General features: G+C 38.7%; 1 protein-coding gene across 2 annotated transcripts in view; it reads right to left on the bottom strand.

Moving 5' to 3' along the window:
• Nucleotides 1-8,185: 8,185 nt before the first annotated feature.
• LOC126278658 (mitogen-activated protein kinase kinase kinase 4) overlaps nucleotides 8,186-18,631 on the bottom strand; it is a 184,663-nt gene continuing 174,217 nt past the window's right edge. For both annotated transcript variants that reach the window (XM_049978889.1, XM_049978878.1), the window contains exons 20-24: nucleotides 17,914-18,082; nucleotides 9,485-9,607; nucleotides 9,223-9,329; nucleotides 8,845-9,024; nucleotides 8,186-8,648 (exon numbers count right to left, since the gene is read on the bottom strand). In XM_049978889.1, coding sequence (XP_049834846.1) covers nucleotides 8,565-8,648; nucleotides 8,845-9,024; nucleotides 9,223-9,329; nucleotides 9,485-9,607; nucleotides 17,914-18,082 — 663 coding nt within the window. In that variant the 3' untranslated portion in view covers nucleotides 8,186-8,564. The remainder of the gene's footprint in view (nucleotides 8,649-8,844; nucleotides 9,025-9,222; nucleotides 9,330-9,484; nucleotides 9,608-17,913; nucleotides 18,083-18,631) is intronic.

Below are 18,631 nucleotides of genomic sequence, written 5' to 3'. Positions count from 1 at the left end.
AGAGATCTTCAAACTACTGTCCATCTCCTAACAAAAGGCCATGTGCACTCCACATGTGTTCTGCAACCCAAACAGCTGCTTTCTCGTTTCAAGGCTGAATTCACACTGCTCGCAACACGATGCTGAACCAAGCTGAGCAATGATGTACAGAAATCTTGTGGCAATGAACGGGCTTGGTTTAACAATGGAACAGCCTGGTACACCTTTAGATTGAAAACGGAGCCAAGCGATGCGAAGTGATGTAGTCACAAGCAGGTCTGTGTTTTGTGCGATTTTATGTAGTGGTTTCTTGCAATGGACATTAAAAGGCTCATTAATAATGTGCATTACCACCCAGAAAAACAAACACAACAAAAGGTATCTGGTATACCCAGCTTGGAATGAAGTAGCTCAAGATTGTGGAGCAGACTAAGTACACAATTTAAAATAAATAACTACAAAAGCATGAGAAATAAATAACACAAAAAGTGTTGTGTATTACCACATCTAACTCATGTATAGATTTTATCATTATGACAAAGAAATTGATTCCTACAATAGTTACAGTATTCAATAAACTGTCATGAAATATGTTTGCATTAATGATTGTTGACATAGAGTGTCATTCAAAAACTGACACTCCTCGCTCTTCTTGTAGCTCTACTGTTGTTCTGCCATTTTGACAGCATGCTGCCAAATCTTAGTTTTTGATTACAAGCTGGTGGACAAACAACTGAGGTAGGTGTCCTGCCCATCTTTATCGATTATTATATCATACAAGACACAGGTACACTGAATAACAACATCTTGCGTATTCTACAGAAGTTTCTATTTCTTTTCAGAGAAATATCACTTGCTGGCCATAATTCCAACACCATCGTTCTAGTCCTTGATAACCTCAAGTTAAATAATCTTTATTCCTCACTCAGTGACAGTCCAGGAAATGGACACATTAAATTTTCTAATAGGGAAAGGCTTCTTCTCCAATAAACACTAAGGGGCTTGTATTGAAGTACTGGAAGTTCTTTCAGTAGTAACATATGTGTGTGTGTGTGCGCGAGTGTACACCTGTCCTTTTTTCCCCTAAGGGAAGTCTTTCCGCTCCCGGGATTGGAATGACTCCTTACCCTCTCCCTTAAAACCCACATCCTTTCGTCTTTCCCTCTCCTTCCTGAAGAAGTAACCATCGGTTGCGAAAGCTAGTAATTCTGTGTGTGAGTTTGTGTGTTTTGTTCATGTGCCTGTCTGCCAGCGCTTTCCCGCTTGGTAAGTCTTGGAATCTTTGTTTTTAATATATTTTTCCCATGTGGAAGTTTCTTTTTATTTTATTTACATACATTGTATTCAGTATGAAGTCTACTAAATTATTTATGCCAATATTTATGTCTGTATTTCTAGGAGAGGCAGTGAAGATTAAGCGGAAATATTTAAATTGTATGTTATGCATGGAAGTGAAAAAGCCTCACATAGAATGTTCAGGAGTTGAAGGTGTGCCACACCAGCATTCCAATGCAATTGGCCATGGTACAAGGTGCTGGTGTTCTTGACAGACTTGACTCCAAGGCAGATGAACAGCAATGCTTTACACAGGGAAAGAACCAGATTTCAAAACAAAGACATACAATTGCCAGCGGCTGTTACCGACACACAGATTGTTTCAGATGATGAGAGCATCTCATCATCTTTTCAAGTATCTCAGAAAGTTCCAAGACCTGCATTTCAGTACCTTCACCTTGCTCTCCCCATACAAAGACAACCAAAGTAAGAGGCCAAGGAAGTCTGCAAACAAATTCAGAGTTGCTAAATATAGAAAAATGAAAGCTAAAGATTATTGAGCAATGAATGTCGAAAAAGGAATTTCAAGATGATAGTTTTCATGCAGTTTTTTTTCCATTATGTGAAAATTATGACCTGAAACTCAGTTGAGAGCTAGAATTAACATACAGTAGATTTTAGGAAGTGTTATAACATTCAACCCCTTCCACTGCACATTCTTCCATATCACGTTATGGACCTGAAAATCCTCAAGCTGAGAGTGTTATTTCAAACCCCAAGCATATGGAAACTTTGATGCTTTACATGAACTCTTGAGAACATATTTCATCTCCTTTTCAGCTATGTTATAATTTATAAAACGTGGTGGGTATATCACAAATTGAAAATTTATGATAGTGAAAAGTGTTTTGTAGACTTAGTGATGTGTACTTACCTGAGGGTGACCATAAGTTTCTCTTCTGTGGTAATAGCCTTCCCGTAATTTTTGTTTTGCTTCTGTGATCTAAATGAAACAGATGACACCGTACTCACTCTGAAATAATTCTAAAATTTATCTTCAATTTTTCTCAAGTCAGCATACAAATGATAAAATTTTGCAACAGTCCTCTTCTTCTGCTTTATTTTATGCATCCATTCATGACTGTCTGAATTCTAAGAGCACTGTGTTTTATCAAAAATTTATTTGTTGGGTTGACGGCAAATAACATCATGCCACGACTGTTCAGCAACTATTACTCCTCACTTGCCAGGTCACGCCATTACTTTACTTTGTGGATACTGCTTCACTTCGCATTGCATTACCTGCAGTATGAATGCCCCATTGTACCACATCGTTTTGGGGAATCTGCTTTGCATCACGTTGTATTGCATGCTGTGTAAATTCTGGCCCTGACCTGTCTAGGAAAAACCTACAATTTTTCACCTAATAATGCAGGCTCAGAAAGACGAGGAAACATGAAAATGGGTGCTGACATTACTGATTCAAAATTACATAACTGTTGCTTTGCAGCTGGCACTAAAGTACACTATATAAGTCGGTTGACATTGGATAGAGCAAAGATGTACTAAACTCAGTACTTACACTGTGAAGAGGAAATAAGTTGCTAACTTGAGAATATTTCATGGCTGTCCAAAAATAAAAATCAACATCATATTTGCTCCAGGAATATTAGTTTTGAAAGCTGAAATGCAAGAAGCATATTTTGCCATTTGGAGAATGCTGAAACATCTTGAGACAGTTAGACACCAATAGCACTCTTCTTTTCTCGTGCATATATGGCTAAGAACAGCATTTTACTCATTTTTAGAGGGGGAAAGTTATTTTCTTTTTTTATATATATACGTTAGGGATAAAAATTTTTGATTGTCACCACAAGTATGGTACCTATGCTTTATGTTCTATTTGTAGTAGCCTTGTATAATTACTTACTTACCTCTGCATGTAAGAAATGTGGTTCAAATGGCTCTGAGCACTATGGGACTTAACATCTATGGTCATCAGTCCCCTAGAACTTAGAACTACTTAAACCTAACTAACCTAAGGACAGCACACAACACCCAGCCATCACGAGGCAGAGAAAATCCCTGACCCCGCCGGGAATCGAACCCGGACGTGGGAAAAAGAAATGTGTGTGCGTTTGTTTCTTTATCTGATGAAGGACTTTGTCCAACAGCTGAATAATATCTTAAACTGTGCTTTTAAATATACCTGTCTGTTACTCAATGCCTCATCTGTGTGTTGAATAGGAATATATCCTAATTCATACAGTTACTGCTATTACATCTAAGATTTTCCATTGTTCAATTGGTCCAAAAGTCTAGAAACACCCTCACAAAATCCAGATGGAGTAGCAAACAGTAAACCAAAGTTCCTATAAATGAGGAAGGTGAGAGGGGGGGGGGGGGGGGGGGGGGGAACAACTTACAGGCTATGTCAACAACACAGTGGCCATCTTGAAAGCTGCTATCTTGGACTCAACTTGAAAATTTCCAATGGGAAGGCGATCATACGACATATCAGACACAGCAAGAATTTCACCAGAAAAACAATGACGTTGTTTTGAACATAGCTTTATTCATTCACAAGTTGCAACCAATTATGTGTGGCAGCAGTGACACATTCGGCTGTGTGAGCATTACGTACCGGAAAGGCATTAAGCCAAAGTTACACGTTCCCGAGAAAAAACCAACAGTCACAGGAATGATTTGATATGCTATCCATTACCTCAGAGTGTTAACGGTATCATCTGAACAAAGTCCTGGTGAACTTTGACCAACACATCTGGCTGAATTTGACTGCATGCATAAACTAGATACAGTACTTTCACCATAAATCACTGTTTTGACATGACACTACAGGTAAAAATCTAAAGGAGTTACATTTAGTGAACATAGCGGCCACTCCACTGCACCCCTACGATCAATCCACTACTGGGGGAACTGCACATTCAGGTATGCCTGCACACTGTGTCAATAATGCAGCAGGACTCTATTGTGTTGGAAGAATTCCAGAAAGGTTCCCTCCTCCATTAACAGTTAAGCAAATTCACCCAACAGCCTCAGATAACTACTGGCTGTTAATGAACCTTTTAAAAAGGTTACACCACACAACACACCAGACCATCACTTTTTGGCAACCAACCATTTTAGAAGCATCAATCCAGTGTAGATTTGTGTCTGACCAATACCCTTGATTCTGCTAGTTCACCTCACCACTGATAAAGGAACTAGCTTCATCACTGAACATACCTGATAGAGAAAACAAGAGTTTATCCACAGTAGTTGTGTCACCCATCCTGCAATAAAATTCTTGCAACATGCGACGAGTGCTCCATTGCGGACTCTTGCTAAATGGTGCCAACACACTCACTGTTGTTGCTTCATTGGTGGCAGATTTTGGGCTTCCAGCTTTCAGTTTATTAGTAATGGAACCCGTTGTCCAGAATTTAGCCAAAAGTTTGGCAACTGCACTGTGAGCAAAAGGTTGTATGGTTGGGTGGTGACTGTTGAAATCTTCAGCAATGACCGATGTAACGTTACGCGTGTTTAGGCGAGCTAATCAGCCACCCAGTATTCATACAAGGTAGGATGTATTTGTGGTATAGCTGAACACTGCCGGGCCCAAGTCCCATGGCATGCCATAGCAGTTACAACTTCTGGCTAGCTGATCGGTACGGACGAGTCCAGGTACAAAGACTAGATTGTTGAGAAGGCATAAATAATTGTTTACATAATTTTTAATGACAGTTCATTGCCATTTAACGTGAGCACACTTTCACAAGAACACTAGATTATTTAATTATGAACACACTTTTTTATTTGTAATTATTGTGAATGGCCCGAGTGTGATCAAACATTTATCTACATCTACATCTACATCTACATCCGTACTCCGCAAGCCACCTGACGGTGTGTGGCGGAGGGTACCCTGAGTACCTCTATCGGTTCTCCCTTCTATTCCAGTCTCGTATTGTACGGGGAAAGAAGGATTGTCGGTATGCTTCTGTGTGGGCTCTAATCTCTCTGATTTTATCCTCATGGTCTCTTCGCGAGATATACGTAGGAGGGAGCAATATAATGCTTGACTCTTCGATGAAGGTATGTTCTCGAAACTTCAACAAAAGCCCGTACCGAGCTACTGAGCGTCTCTCCTGCAGTCTTCCACTGGAGTTTATCTATCATCTCCGTAACGCTTTCGCAATTACTAAATGATCCTGTAACGAAGCGCGCTGCTCTCCGTTGGATCTTCTCTATCTCTTCTATCAACCCTACCTGGTGCGGATCCCACACTGCTGAGCAGTATTCAAGCATTGGGCGAACAAGCGTACTGTAACCTACTTCCTTTGTTGTCGGATTGCATTTCCTTAGGATTCTTCCAATGAATCTCAGTCTGGCATCTGCTTTACCGACGATCAACTTTATATGATCATTCCATTTTAAATCACTCCTAATGCGTACTCCCAGATAATTTATGGAATTAACTGCTTCCAGTTGCTGACCTGCTATTTTGTAGCTAAATGATAAGGGACCTATCTTTCTATGTATTCGCATCACTTTACACTTCGCTACATTGAGATTCAATTGCCATTCCGTGCACCATGCGTCAATTCGCTGCAGATCCTCCTGCATTTCAGTACAATTTTCCATTGTTGCAACCTCTCGATACACCACAGCATCATCTGCAAAAAGCCTCAGTGAACTTCGGATGTCATCCACCAGGTCATTTATGTATATTGTGAATAGCAACGGTCCTATGACACTCCCCTGCGGCACACCTGAAATCACTCTTACTTCGGAAGACTTCTCTCCATTGAGAATGACGTGCTGCGTTCTGTTATCTAGGAACTCTATTTCTTTATTTAAATTCTGTTGTAATGTATTAGTTTAGTCTGTGAAATGGTCAAAGTTGAGTCAATTGATATCTACAACATGTAAGAATGATGTATTTTTGGTGGGGATGGTCTTCAGCCTCTGGGAAAGCTGACTGTAGCGGAACACTACGGGAGTCAAATGAAGACTGGGACTTTTGCAGTGAAAGCTCAGGGGAGCGATTCTGATCACTTTAAGTTGAGTGCTGGAAGTAAGCAGACCTGCCTATGGTAACTTGCGTGATTCAGTTGTATAGGTGACTGATAATGGGTGGTGAACAGCCCCTGCAATACTCTTAACTTTTGAAGGGACTTCATATTTCAAGAGGTCTGAATGTGCTACAGAGTAGCACTCTGACTTTTTCCACTTGTGCTACACAGCTGACAACAGGCAGCATATGGATGACTATTCTTCATACTGTGTGTGTTGATTTGTGAATAATCATACTGAACTCTGAAATGTATTGAGCTGATGCACATTTCGTGTATTGCGATCACAAAATGGACATAGTTTTCATGTATATGTCTGATCAGAATTTAGTTTGGAGATTTTGCTATCATTATCATAACACTTTCAGTGATAACATTACTGCATTTGGAAAGGGTATTTTTGTCTATATTTTAAATGAATATCATTCATTATTCATGATGCCCTTTCTTGAATAAACATTATTCAACAGAATTCTTTGTTGTCTACATCAATTACAGACATTAGAATAGAACTTTTATTTTGTATTTCTGTATTTTTATTACCTTGCAGTTCTAGCCAATGCATCGACTATGACTGCAGGATCACAGCTAAATGTTGTTATTTGCATTGAACTGGATGCAGGGTATGAAAGCAGACGTGCTCGGCTCAACCCTATGACTACATCGAGCTTTTATTTTTAAACAGTTCATGTGTTAATGACATTTTTGCATCCTGTAAATGAGGAAGCAACAGTTAAAATGTGAGCATGAGTAAATGCTACCTAACATGTTAATGTTACCACATGTAACATGTCAGGCATGGGAATTGCACTTTGCACCATTTACAACTCCAGTTGATGCTTATTTGGTAGGTAACACTCATTATGCTGAACTCTACCACTGCTGCATCACAAAACTGGTTATAACTCAAGAATGAATAAAACTATGTTCAAACAAACAATTACATCATTTTTCTGGTGAAATTCTGTGTCCGATATGACACATGACCACCTTCCCATTGGAAATTTACATATTGGATGCAAGATTGCAGCCTTCAAGATGGTCGCCATGTTGGTGACATAGTGTGTAAGTTTTTCTCACTCCTCTTTCGCATGTGCAGGGACTTTGTTTTGCTGTTTGCTAATCCATTTGGATTTTATGAGGATGTTTGCTGAACTTTAACTTTAGACAACCCTCTACATTTTTAGACATGCACAAGGACATAAAAAAAAGAACTTTGTTAGGACAAATCCTTTTCTAAGCTACTATATACACCTGACCACCCCCCCCCCCCCTCCCCCCCACATACACACACAGGTGGCTACATTGTGTGTCCAATATGCATTTCATTCAGGATTTATTTCTGGTTTCAGTCAACTTACAACTTAACCAATGTTAATACGTGAGACTCAGTTCTGGGACTTTGTCCCTTTAAGATCTCTGCAGGCCCATTCATATTTCTCTAGTCTAAAAACCCACAGTGTTCACCAGAACTTTCTCTTCTATTCATATAGCAAAGGAAGGAGCAACACACCAAAATGGCATCAATAACCAATCAAGTGCCCACAATGTATCACAGTTAAGGTACAAATTTGTGAAAATCAGTAGATTTTCCCGGTTACATAAAAATCATGTTACACAGAAAATGCATTTGCTGTATGATGTAAAATGAACCTTTAGCTCTCATATATTTACAAAGCAGCTCATTTCACATTTAACAATGTCTGTAATTGTTACTGGGTGCACTAAAGTTTTCTCCTTTTTGGGCACTAGTAAACCAACAATAAGCACAAACAAATGTGAAACAAAATCATTAAAATGGTTCTCACTCATGTTCATTTACATACATTCTTTAATCTTAAGGAAACCACAAATTTCCAAACATCAAATTTTATTTCTTAAAACATACAAGACTGTGGCAAATATAAATACACATAAACATGTACTCCAAATACATAGGACATATTTTATCACAAAATAACATTATGACTATATACACATGTTCAACTGACAACAATGTAGTACACAAAAGCAATATTAAACATGTCATAGCATGTTTCTGAAGACAGTTCGCTACCATAAAAAGGAACTCCACAATACCACCTCTAGAAGCCCAGTAAAAATTACTGACTTTCTGGCATCTTCAACTTGATCACTCTATGAAACAATCAACAGGTACAGAAATATATTAATTTTATGTGTCAGCAGAACAGTATTCATTGTTCAGTGACAAAATGTTGCAGTTCATTCTTTTTAAAGAATCCTTGGGTTGATTTTTAAGTAATCTTCAAACATAGATGGTAATGTTGAGGACAGATACTCTTCATCTAGGTCCACCTGCAAATTAACACAAACATAGAAGTCTTTACAACAAATGGAAACAACATACAATTAAAATTCCCCTCTCAATTATGACTGTATGTACCTGCCACCCCCACCCCCACCAACACACACACACACACACACACACACACACACACACACACACACACACACACACACTCTCTCCACTGTAACATATTAAATGACTTACTCTGACAAATGTGTGATAAAGGAGCTCTTTGGCTGTTGCACGCCTCCGTGGATCATGTTGTAAACAACAGTCCACAAATTTGTGACCCTCTTCAGACAGAGTGGGAGGAGCACTTGGAGTTTCACCCATGCCAACTTTGTACATGATTTGGTAGTTGGAGTCGTACTCTGGCCAAGGTCTCTGCAGAAAAAAAAACTCTCAAATGCTTTTATCAAGTAATCACTGTAAAAATAATAACTTTTTATGCATATAAAGTTTACTGTTAACTTACCAAGATGCTAAAATTACTCAAAAACTTACAAAAATGAAACTTTATGCACAATAATCAATATCTTTTTAAGAAAAGCATCCACAAACTGAAATAATAGCTGTACTTACTTTTCCAGAAGCCATTTCAACAACAACACATCCAAGAGACCATATATCAGCTGCCCTACCATGGCCTCCTGTATCAGTCTTCGTGAAAACTTCAGGGGCCATGTACGCTGGAAACAGACAAATACCCATACATAAAATACAGTGTTTACCAACAGTGAAATCTCTTGCAAGCAAAAAATAACTTCTTAAGACAAACAGTCCCAGTATTCCAGTTAAATGTTATTCAAATACTCTTCTTGATATTGGAATTAAATATACCAACCCTGAGTCCCCACAAATCCTTGAAGTTCTCCTGGCATTGTTGTGTGGGCTTTAATCTTGACTGCTGAACCAAAGTCACCCAACTTGAGATGGTTGCCACCACCAGTCAGGAATATGTTTGCACCTAATGACCAAAGATACTAATTTAATTCTTCTGCACAGCATTTTTATACACTAAATAAGTTTAGCACCCTCCTTCTGCCCAACACGTGAGAAGACCACTTTACCTTGCTTCCTGAACTGAGTTGTAATATTGTCTGTTAAATGTTATGTAACTGTTTTGCTTATCAGATCATCTGTCCACAATTTCTGAATACATTAGACCAAGCAATATTTCCATACGAGTAAATATACATTGCAATTTCATTAAAAATAACAAAATAAAAGAAAATGTCCAGCTGCTGCTAAGGAAGTGACTGTGATTCTGGGAAATATTAAAAGCAATATTTGAATCCTGGATTGTGCTTTTGCTAAGTGTTGAGGTAGCCGCCTGAAAATGTCTGTCTATATGTACAGAACATTAATTTCAAAATGAAAAAAAGAAATCTCGGCAGACATAGTAAATCAGTGAGTTGTTTGGATTTTACATGCAACAGAAAGCATTGTTATTCACAGAGGCACTCATGTTCTACCGTACATCAACAATCAGTGTTTTTGTTTTCACAAATGTAACCAATTGTAACACAAAATGTGACATCATTTTTTTTTACAATCAAATTATCACATACACTTCACATGCTCTGCTTCTACTCAACTAAACTTATTAGAGGGTCTTGTAGAGGACTTTTATTGGTTATACTATTTCACAGAATCAAGTCTTTCACTTTCATGACATTTTATGGTCTGGTCAATCATATTTTGGGCTTGCAGCCGGATCACGTTGATATCTTGGCATGAGATAGTGCGAATGTAGGTACACCACTGCGCAAATACGGCCCGCTTCTGCTGCAGAGTGCGCCAAATTAGATAGGAGGTGCGGTATTAGCCTTCTCCACTGCGCAGGCGCCGCCGCGCAAGTTTTCGGTATATATAGAACGACGTGCACCAGTAATCTTCAGTCTTGTACTCACCTGAAGATGGCTGCATGTTTGTTAGCCGAAATATCATGACAAGATGTCAACGTGATCCGGCTGCAACCCGAAATATAATGGACCAATCAATACGCCGGGAAAACTTCAAGATACACTTTTTATGGTCTGATGGCAGGCAATGGCTACCTTGAACTGATATGACCATAACCATAACAACAACAACAACAACAACCACCACCACCATCTGATCTTTGGCTATTTTGAAACATTTTGCCTACCATACATTTGTTTCTGGCCTCAATTATACCAAAACCAGGCACTTCAGTAGCAGTTTTTCATTAAAGCTTTATAGATACATGCTGTTTTCTGAGGTCAGCCATTTCAGAGTCACAAAAACATTGAAGCACGACAGAGTAAATACATTCTGTAAAGACAAAGGCAGAGTGTGTGGATGGCACTTAGTGATATTTCAGTGTTCAGATAACTATTTGCTTCCAACATTCAAATTTTAGCATCTTTCTGATGGCATATAGTTTCCTTCACAGAATTTGTCTACAATTTCATGAAATTACGACAATTCTTGTACTTGAGAAACTTTTTGCTCTTATTTAATAATACACAATGCTGTTGAGAGTTAGGTCTGTTATTATGCTGAATGATCTGTCACTACAAATAAATATTTTTGCAGTCAGTATCCTAAGAGCACAGAAAGAAAATAAGTTGTCAAACACAAGCAGCACTGTTCTAAGATTGGTAACTGTTGCTCCTCCTCCTGTAGTTTAGTAAGCCCATCTCATTCTGTTTGAGATTCACATACAGCTTTCTTTACTGAGGTTGGAATGCTAGAGATCTCAAATTGGGTGCACAAGGAAAATCATTAAGTTCAGGCACAAAAAGTTCTTCAATGAAATTTAGCAATTTTGTTTTGTAATCATTATGTTAACTGTGTTAAATAGCCAGAGTTGCCTAAATCTCTCTTGCTGTTTATCTGTTCAAATTTCTTTAACCATGAATCTCTAGCAAATATTACAAAGAACTCCTTCCACTAGCTGCAATACATTCTACTCTCATTCAGTTGGGCAATGATCTATTGCTGCATTCTCTTCAGATATGTGGCCATGTATGAGTGTCTGTGTTTTTAATCCATTCCTGCCTTTCCTTCTTAAATCCTCGTGCAGTATTTATTTGTCTTCTCTTTATTTACATCATGTTCCTTGGACCATAATTGTTGTAGAATGTCCAGAAGGGCTGATACTGAAGTTCTAAAAACACCATGCTGTCGAATGTGTTTGGAAAGTAATCCTCTATTTATGAGAATTATTCTAGAGGACTGCTGTAATGATAATGTTGCACGAAAAAAATAAATGAATAAAAACACACAGAACCAAATTTACTGTATTTTGAAAATAAATCACTTGGCTATTTAATATTACTTCTTATTTAAACTCAAAGAATAATTAAAATGCTCTGTAAAATGAAGTGAATTTAACTGGTAAACTCATTAGCCCAATGGTTCTTAATCTTGACACACATTTATTTTGTTTTTTAAAAATATTATGTCAAGTATTTATATTCCAATACAAAAAAGCCTCTTTAGGATTCCTTTCATATCATACTGCGCTTCCTGTATTATAAAATTTAGCAAATAATATAATATATATTTCTTAATCACTTGTCACCATCCTCACTGCTGATCACCTTTTTGTTGCTATGAAACTCAATAATTAGGTGCATGTCAAAACACTAGTAGTTGTATTCTGATAGAATCACAAATACATTGCCTTCAACATTACTACACTTGCCTTCAACATAATTACTGCACAAACATGGGCCACACACAAAATTACAAATATAAATCAATAGCAACAGCAGAGTGTATCATCACTTGATACCTAGAGTGTACCAATGAAATTCCTTTTGCAACCTCCTCTACATCATTCTCATCAATAGTGAGACACCCAGTTGCTGCTCAAGCTTTCTGTCAGCATGATGGACACTAAATATTCAGTAATGATGAATGGATACAAGAGATGTGCCTACATTTGTAAAACTAGATCCTTTCACATATGACAACAAAACAACACAATGGTAATGACCTAGTATCTGCTTTGGCATTCTGGTGATTTTGAAAGAAAAGGAAAGTAGATTACTGTCAAACAGTCCAACAATGAACTCATTATGGTCTCACACAAAGTACATTTATTCAAATATGAATTTACGGGAGTGCTGAACAATTGCAGCATCTTTTCTAGGACAATATAATACAGCAATAATGCACACAGCTTGGAGTTGTTGGATGTCATTTTGAAGAGACAGTATCTGCACTAATTTTACCTATGGTTGCAACTGGTCAAGGGATGTTATTAGTAATACATACCACACCAAATCCTACAATCTCATTTCACAGACATACTCATTTGGGGATAGGTCTGATGACTGTGTTGATCAGGAAAGATGACAAATGTCTTGTCGAGTGTGTGCAAGGACATTGTTTTATTGGAAGAAAACAGCTCCCTGACAAGTTGTGAATGGCTACAGAATGGGCTTCCCCGCTCGTTCTATCTGTGAAGTTCATGCAAAGAATGATTGTTCATTGTCACTGAGCTTGAATTTCTCTGATTGTTACTATCATAGACACTGTATGGGATATAACTCAGAGGAAGTAACATGCTAGCTGACTCTCTTCTTGAGACATGTATTCGCAGATAGACTTCATGATACACATTGCATCTTGCCGTAGCTGCTACTGAAGTTGGAAGAGAACTTTCCAAACAAACCTGGGACAAAACACACTAATATTCATTGTATCGTTTCTACATCCTATGTTAAACCAATCTGGTAAAATCAGAGTAATCAGCAAATAAGAGTTTCATAAACTACCTCTTAATGGATGAAATAATTTTCCTTAGGATTCTTGCAATGACGCTCACTCTAGCATTTCACTTTCCCATAACAATTTTTCTGTAGCATTCCACTTGAAACTGCTATGGATACATACAGCGTAAAGTACAGCACCCACTTACATATAGCAGATAAATGTGTGGAGCACAAATACAATTAACAGTAAACAGCATTCACACCAGCTTTCGAAGATTAGCTCCAATTCTAGTGCTAGTAAATACATACATATATACCCCCCCCCCCCTCTCTCACTCACTCTCTCTCTATCTCACACACACACACACACACACACACACACACACACACACACACACACAAAAGCGCGTGCGAGCTCACGCGCACTCATTATCATAGTCATGCCAAAATTACTGTCTCGCTGTGGCTACCGGAATGTACGTTTGGATGTCTGCATGGTTGTGTGTGTGAATGTGTGTAATGCCACCAGAAGAAAAGCTAATGCTCGAAAGCTAGTGTGAAAACTATTTTCTGTTGAAGAGTTTCTGTACTTCATATGCTGATCCACTATAGGTGAGTAATTGCCTTTGCCTTATTTTATGTATTGCTCCATTCAAAAATTTCCATTATTCTTACTCATCCTGATAACATACTAAGATATCTTACAGCTGAGACTGTTTCCAGCAACTGACAATGAGCTGTTCAATAGGACCCTGCACCAACCAAATATTGATTCACTGAAAGTCTTCTGCACCGCACAAAACATTTTCTGGTGGCGTAACTTTTCTAAAGCCACAGCATCATCCACAGACAGTCCAGAATTATCCACCATGTCATTTTATGTACTTTGAATGGGTGCTTCAGTGTTCCCTAAACAAACAGAAAAATTGTAGTGTCATCTAGAATAGTACTCTCTACAGACTAATCCCTGAGTTGGTCCCATGTACTGCAACATGATACACTCCAGTAATTGTTATTCAGTTGATGGTACACTTACAAATGACCATCGCCAATGACAAGGCAAAATCTAATCACTAAATACAACCGTTTGTTTTCATCCATCTGGATGAGTCTTTTGCAACATCACTGGAGGTTTGATGACGAAATGAAACAGAAGATCTGATAGTCTTGAAAGGCACAATTGAGGCCATATTCACCCTAATTTGTGCCATAGCTGCTGTTCAATCAGCAATTATGAAATGTCCAATGTGACTATCCTAGCATCAATACGACTACAACAGTTGCTCAGAACCATGATAACAGGCACATACACTTCCTTTGACTACCAGCAGCCAAAATGCCATACAGTGGACATTTATTGATCAACATGGATTAAGTCGGGTGATGCTGAGTGAATCAGATTAGGAAATGAGACATTTACAGTAGTACATCTACATCCACATCCACATCTACATCTACATCTACATCCATACTCCGCAAGCCACCTGACGGTGTGTGGCAGAGGGTACCCTGAGTACCTCTATCGGTTCTCCCTTCTGTTCCAGTCTCGTATTGTACGTGGAAAGAAGGATTGTCGGTATGCTTCTGTGTGGGCTCTAATCTCTCTGATTTTATCCTCATGGTCTCTTCGCGAGATATACGTAGGAGGGAGCAATATACTGCTTGACTCTTCGGTGAAGGTATGTTCTCGAAACTTTAACAAAAGCCCGTACCGAGCTACTGAGCGTCTCTCCTGCAGAGTCTTCCACTGGAGTTTATCTATCATCTCCGTAACGCGATTACTAAATGATCCTGTAACGAAGCGCGCTGCTCTCCGTTGAATCTTCTCTATCTCTTCTATCAACCCTATCTGGTGCGGATCCCACACTGCTGAGCAGTATTCAAGCAGTGGGCAAACAAGCGTACTGTAACCTACTTCCTTTGTTGTCGGATTGCATTTCCTTAGGATTCTTCCAATGAATCTCAGTCTGGCATCTGCTTTACCGACGATCAACTTTATATGATCATTCCATTTTAAATCACCCCTAATGCGTACTCTCAGATAATTTATGGAATTAACTGCTTCCAGTTGCTGACCTGCTATTTTGTAGCTAAATGATAAGGGACCTATCTTTCTATGTATTCGCATCACATTACACTTGTCTACATTGAGATTCAATTGCCATTCCGTGCACCATGCGTCAATTCGCTGCAGATCGTCCTGCATCTCAGTACAATTTTCCATTGTTGCAACCTCTCGATACACCACAGCATCACCTGCAAAAAGCCTCAGTGAACTTCGGATGTCATCCACCAGGTCATTTATGTATATTGTGAATAGCAACGGTCCTATGACACTCCCCTGCGGCACACCTGAAATCACTCTTACTTCGGAAGACTTCTCTCCATTGAGAATGACGTGCTGCGTTCTGTTATCTAGGAACTCCTCAATCCAATCACACAATTGATCTGATAGTCCATATGCTCTTACTTCGTTCATTAAACGACTGTGGGGAACTGTGTCAAACGCCTTGCGGAAGTCAAGAAACACGGCATCTACCTGTGAACCCGTGTCTAAGGCCCTCTGAGTCTCGTGGACGAATAGCATGAGCTGGGTTTCACACGACCGTCTTTTTCAAAACCCATGCTGATTCCTACAGAGCAGATTTCTAGTCTCCAGAAAAGACATTATACTCGAACATAATACGTGTTCCAAAATTCTACAATTGATCGATGTTACAGATATAGGTCTATAGTTCTGCACATCTGTTCGACGTCCCTTCTTGAAAATGGGGATGACCTGTGCCCTTTTCCAATCCTTTGGGATGCTTCGCTCTTCTAGAGACCTACGGTACACCGCTGCAAGAAGGGGGCAAGTTCCTTCGCGTACTCTGTGTAAAATCAAACTGGTATCTCATCAGGACCAGCGGCCTTTCCTCTTTTGAGCGATTTTAATTGTTTCTCTATCCCTCTGTCGTCTATTTCGATATCTACCATTTTGTCAACTGTGCAACAATCTAGAGAAGGAAGCACAGCGCAGTCTTCGTCTGTGAAACAGCTTTGGAAGAAGACATTTAGTATTTCGGCCTTTAGTCTGTCATCCTCTGTTTCAGTACCATTTTGGTCACAGAGTGTCTGGACATTTTGTTTTGATCCACCTACCGCTTTGACATAGGACTAAAATTTCTTAGGATTTTCTGCCAAGTCAGTACATAGAACTTTACTTTCGAATTCATTGAAAGCCTCTCGCATAGCCCTCCTCACACTACATTTCGCTTCACGTAATTTTTGTTTGTCTGCAAGGCTTTGGCTATGTTTGTGTTTGCTGTGAAGTTCCCTTTGCTTCCGCAGCAGTTTTCTAACTCGGTTGTTGTACCACGGTGGCTCTTTCCCATCTCTTACGATCTTGCTTGGCACATACTCATCTAACGCATATTGTACGATGGTTTTGAACTTTGTCCACTGATCCTCAACGCTATCTGTACTTGAGACACAACTTTTGTGTTGAGCCGTCAGGTAGTAAAGGAGTTTTGCTATTTGGTGAGCAAAATAACTGATGATGGTCGAAGTAGAGAGGATATAAAATGTAGACTGGCAATGGCAAGGAAAGTGTTTCTGAAGAAGAGAAATTTGTTAACATCGAGTATAGATTTAAGTGTCAGGAAGTCATTTCTGTAAGTATTTGTATCGAGTGTAGCCATGTATGGAAGTGAATCATGGACGATAAATAGTTTGGACAAGAAGAGAATAGAAGCTTTCGAAATTTGGTGCTGCAGAAGAATGCTGAAGATTAGATGGGTAGATCACATAACTAATGAGTATTGAATAGGATTGGGGAGAAGAGAAGTTTGTGGCACAACTTGACTAGAAGAAGGGACCGGTTTGTAAGACATGTTCTAAGGCATCAAGGGACCACCAATTTAGTATTGGAGGGCAGCGTGGAGGGTAAACATCATAGAGGGAGACCAAGAAATGAATACACTAAGCAGATTCAGAAGGATGTAGGTTGCAGCAGGTACTGGGAGATGAAGAAGCTTGCACAGTATAGAGCAGCATGGAGAGCTGCATCAAACCAGTCTCAGGACTGAAGACCATAACAACAACAACATCAACAACAAGAACAATGTTGGTCCACAGGACCATGAAATTATTTCACTGAAAAAATATACTAATGTTTTCTGTTCACCTATGATGCTGGAAATGACACAACTCTTCTGGCAACTCTAATGCAGTTCTATGGTTTAATGTTATCAAGATCCATAAATGATTCCTGCAATGCCTAAAGCATAGTGCACTAAATCACTGCTTCAAATGCCTACTATCAATGCTCCATGTACATTAGGCTTTTCTACCTCACATCTTTGGAGATGTTCATTTGCATATTCCTCTAGTATATTTATGCACTACGTAAGTTTTCCCCAAGTTATTTCTTTGGCAGTAGGTAAGTGATTCTCAGTGGATCAAGACACTATTCCCTTTAATAATTATGAAACATTAAAAATGTTACACATTATATAGCCTCAATGGTAACTTGTACAGACTGCAACAAAATGTTTCGATAAAAAAAGGGAAATATGGGAGAGAGAGAGAGAGAGAGACTTACTTTTGATATCTCTATGTACAATGCCATGATCATGTAAAGTTTTTACAGCTTGTAACAGCTGATAAGTGTAACGACGGATTAAGCCTTCAGGTAAACCATTTTCAGTAGCAGCTACTAGGCTCTCCAGAGTCCCCTCAGCACAAAACTCCATGAAAATCAGCATCTCATCCTTGAAAGAAAATAAGTTAGTTATTTTTTATATATGAATAATACTGACAACTGTAAAATTAATAGCAACAGACACTAAATTTCAATTCTGTCCCCTTTTTATGATCGCCCCCTAAATGATGTCAAATGCAGGTAGCAGTACAACTCAAAATTAAACAAACAACATTGAAAAAATGAATGCATGTACAAAATGGAGTCTATATGTTTATTATTTTTTTTACATACCTGAAAATGCTTAATTAGCAAGAGGTTTGTTCATTAAGCCAATCATTAAACTGAACAACTTGCAGAATGCACATACTTAATTTCCGGAAAAAAACCAAATCAATAAATGCAATGTGCCTTAGAATCTGGGGAATAATGAATAAAAAACAAGTCTCACTTACTACCACAGAGCAGCAACAATATTTACAAGCAATGGCAGAAAGTTTAATATATTCCTGAGAAACAGTGCACATAAATTGTGATGTTAATTATTGAAAACAATAATAATAAGCATTCACTCTATTTTCTCTTATCTCCAGATATTGTGGTCAGCTATAGCACATAC

The sequence above is a fragment of the Schistocerca gregaria genome, chromosome 1 (assembly GCF_023897955.1).
Source record: "Schistocerca gregaria isolate iqSchGreg1 chromosome 1, iqSchGreg1.2, whole genome shotgun sequence".
NCBI classification, from domain to species: Eukaryota; Metazoa; Arthropoda; class Insecta; order Orthoptera; family Acrididae; genus Schistocerca; species Schistocerca gregaria.
Note: the sequence above shows the minus strand (reverse complement) of the source record. Positions and strands in the feature narration are given on the sequence as shown.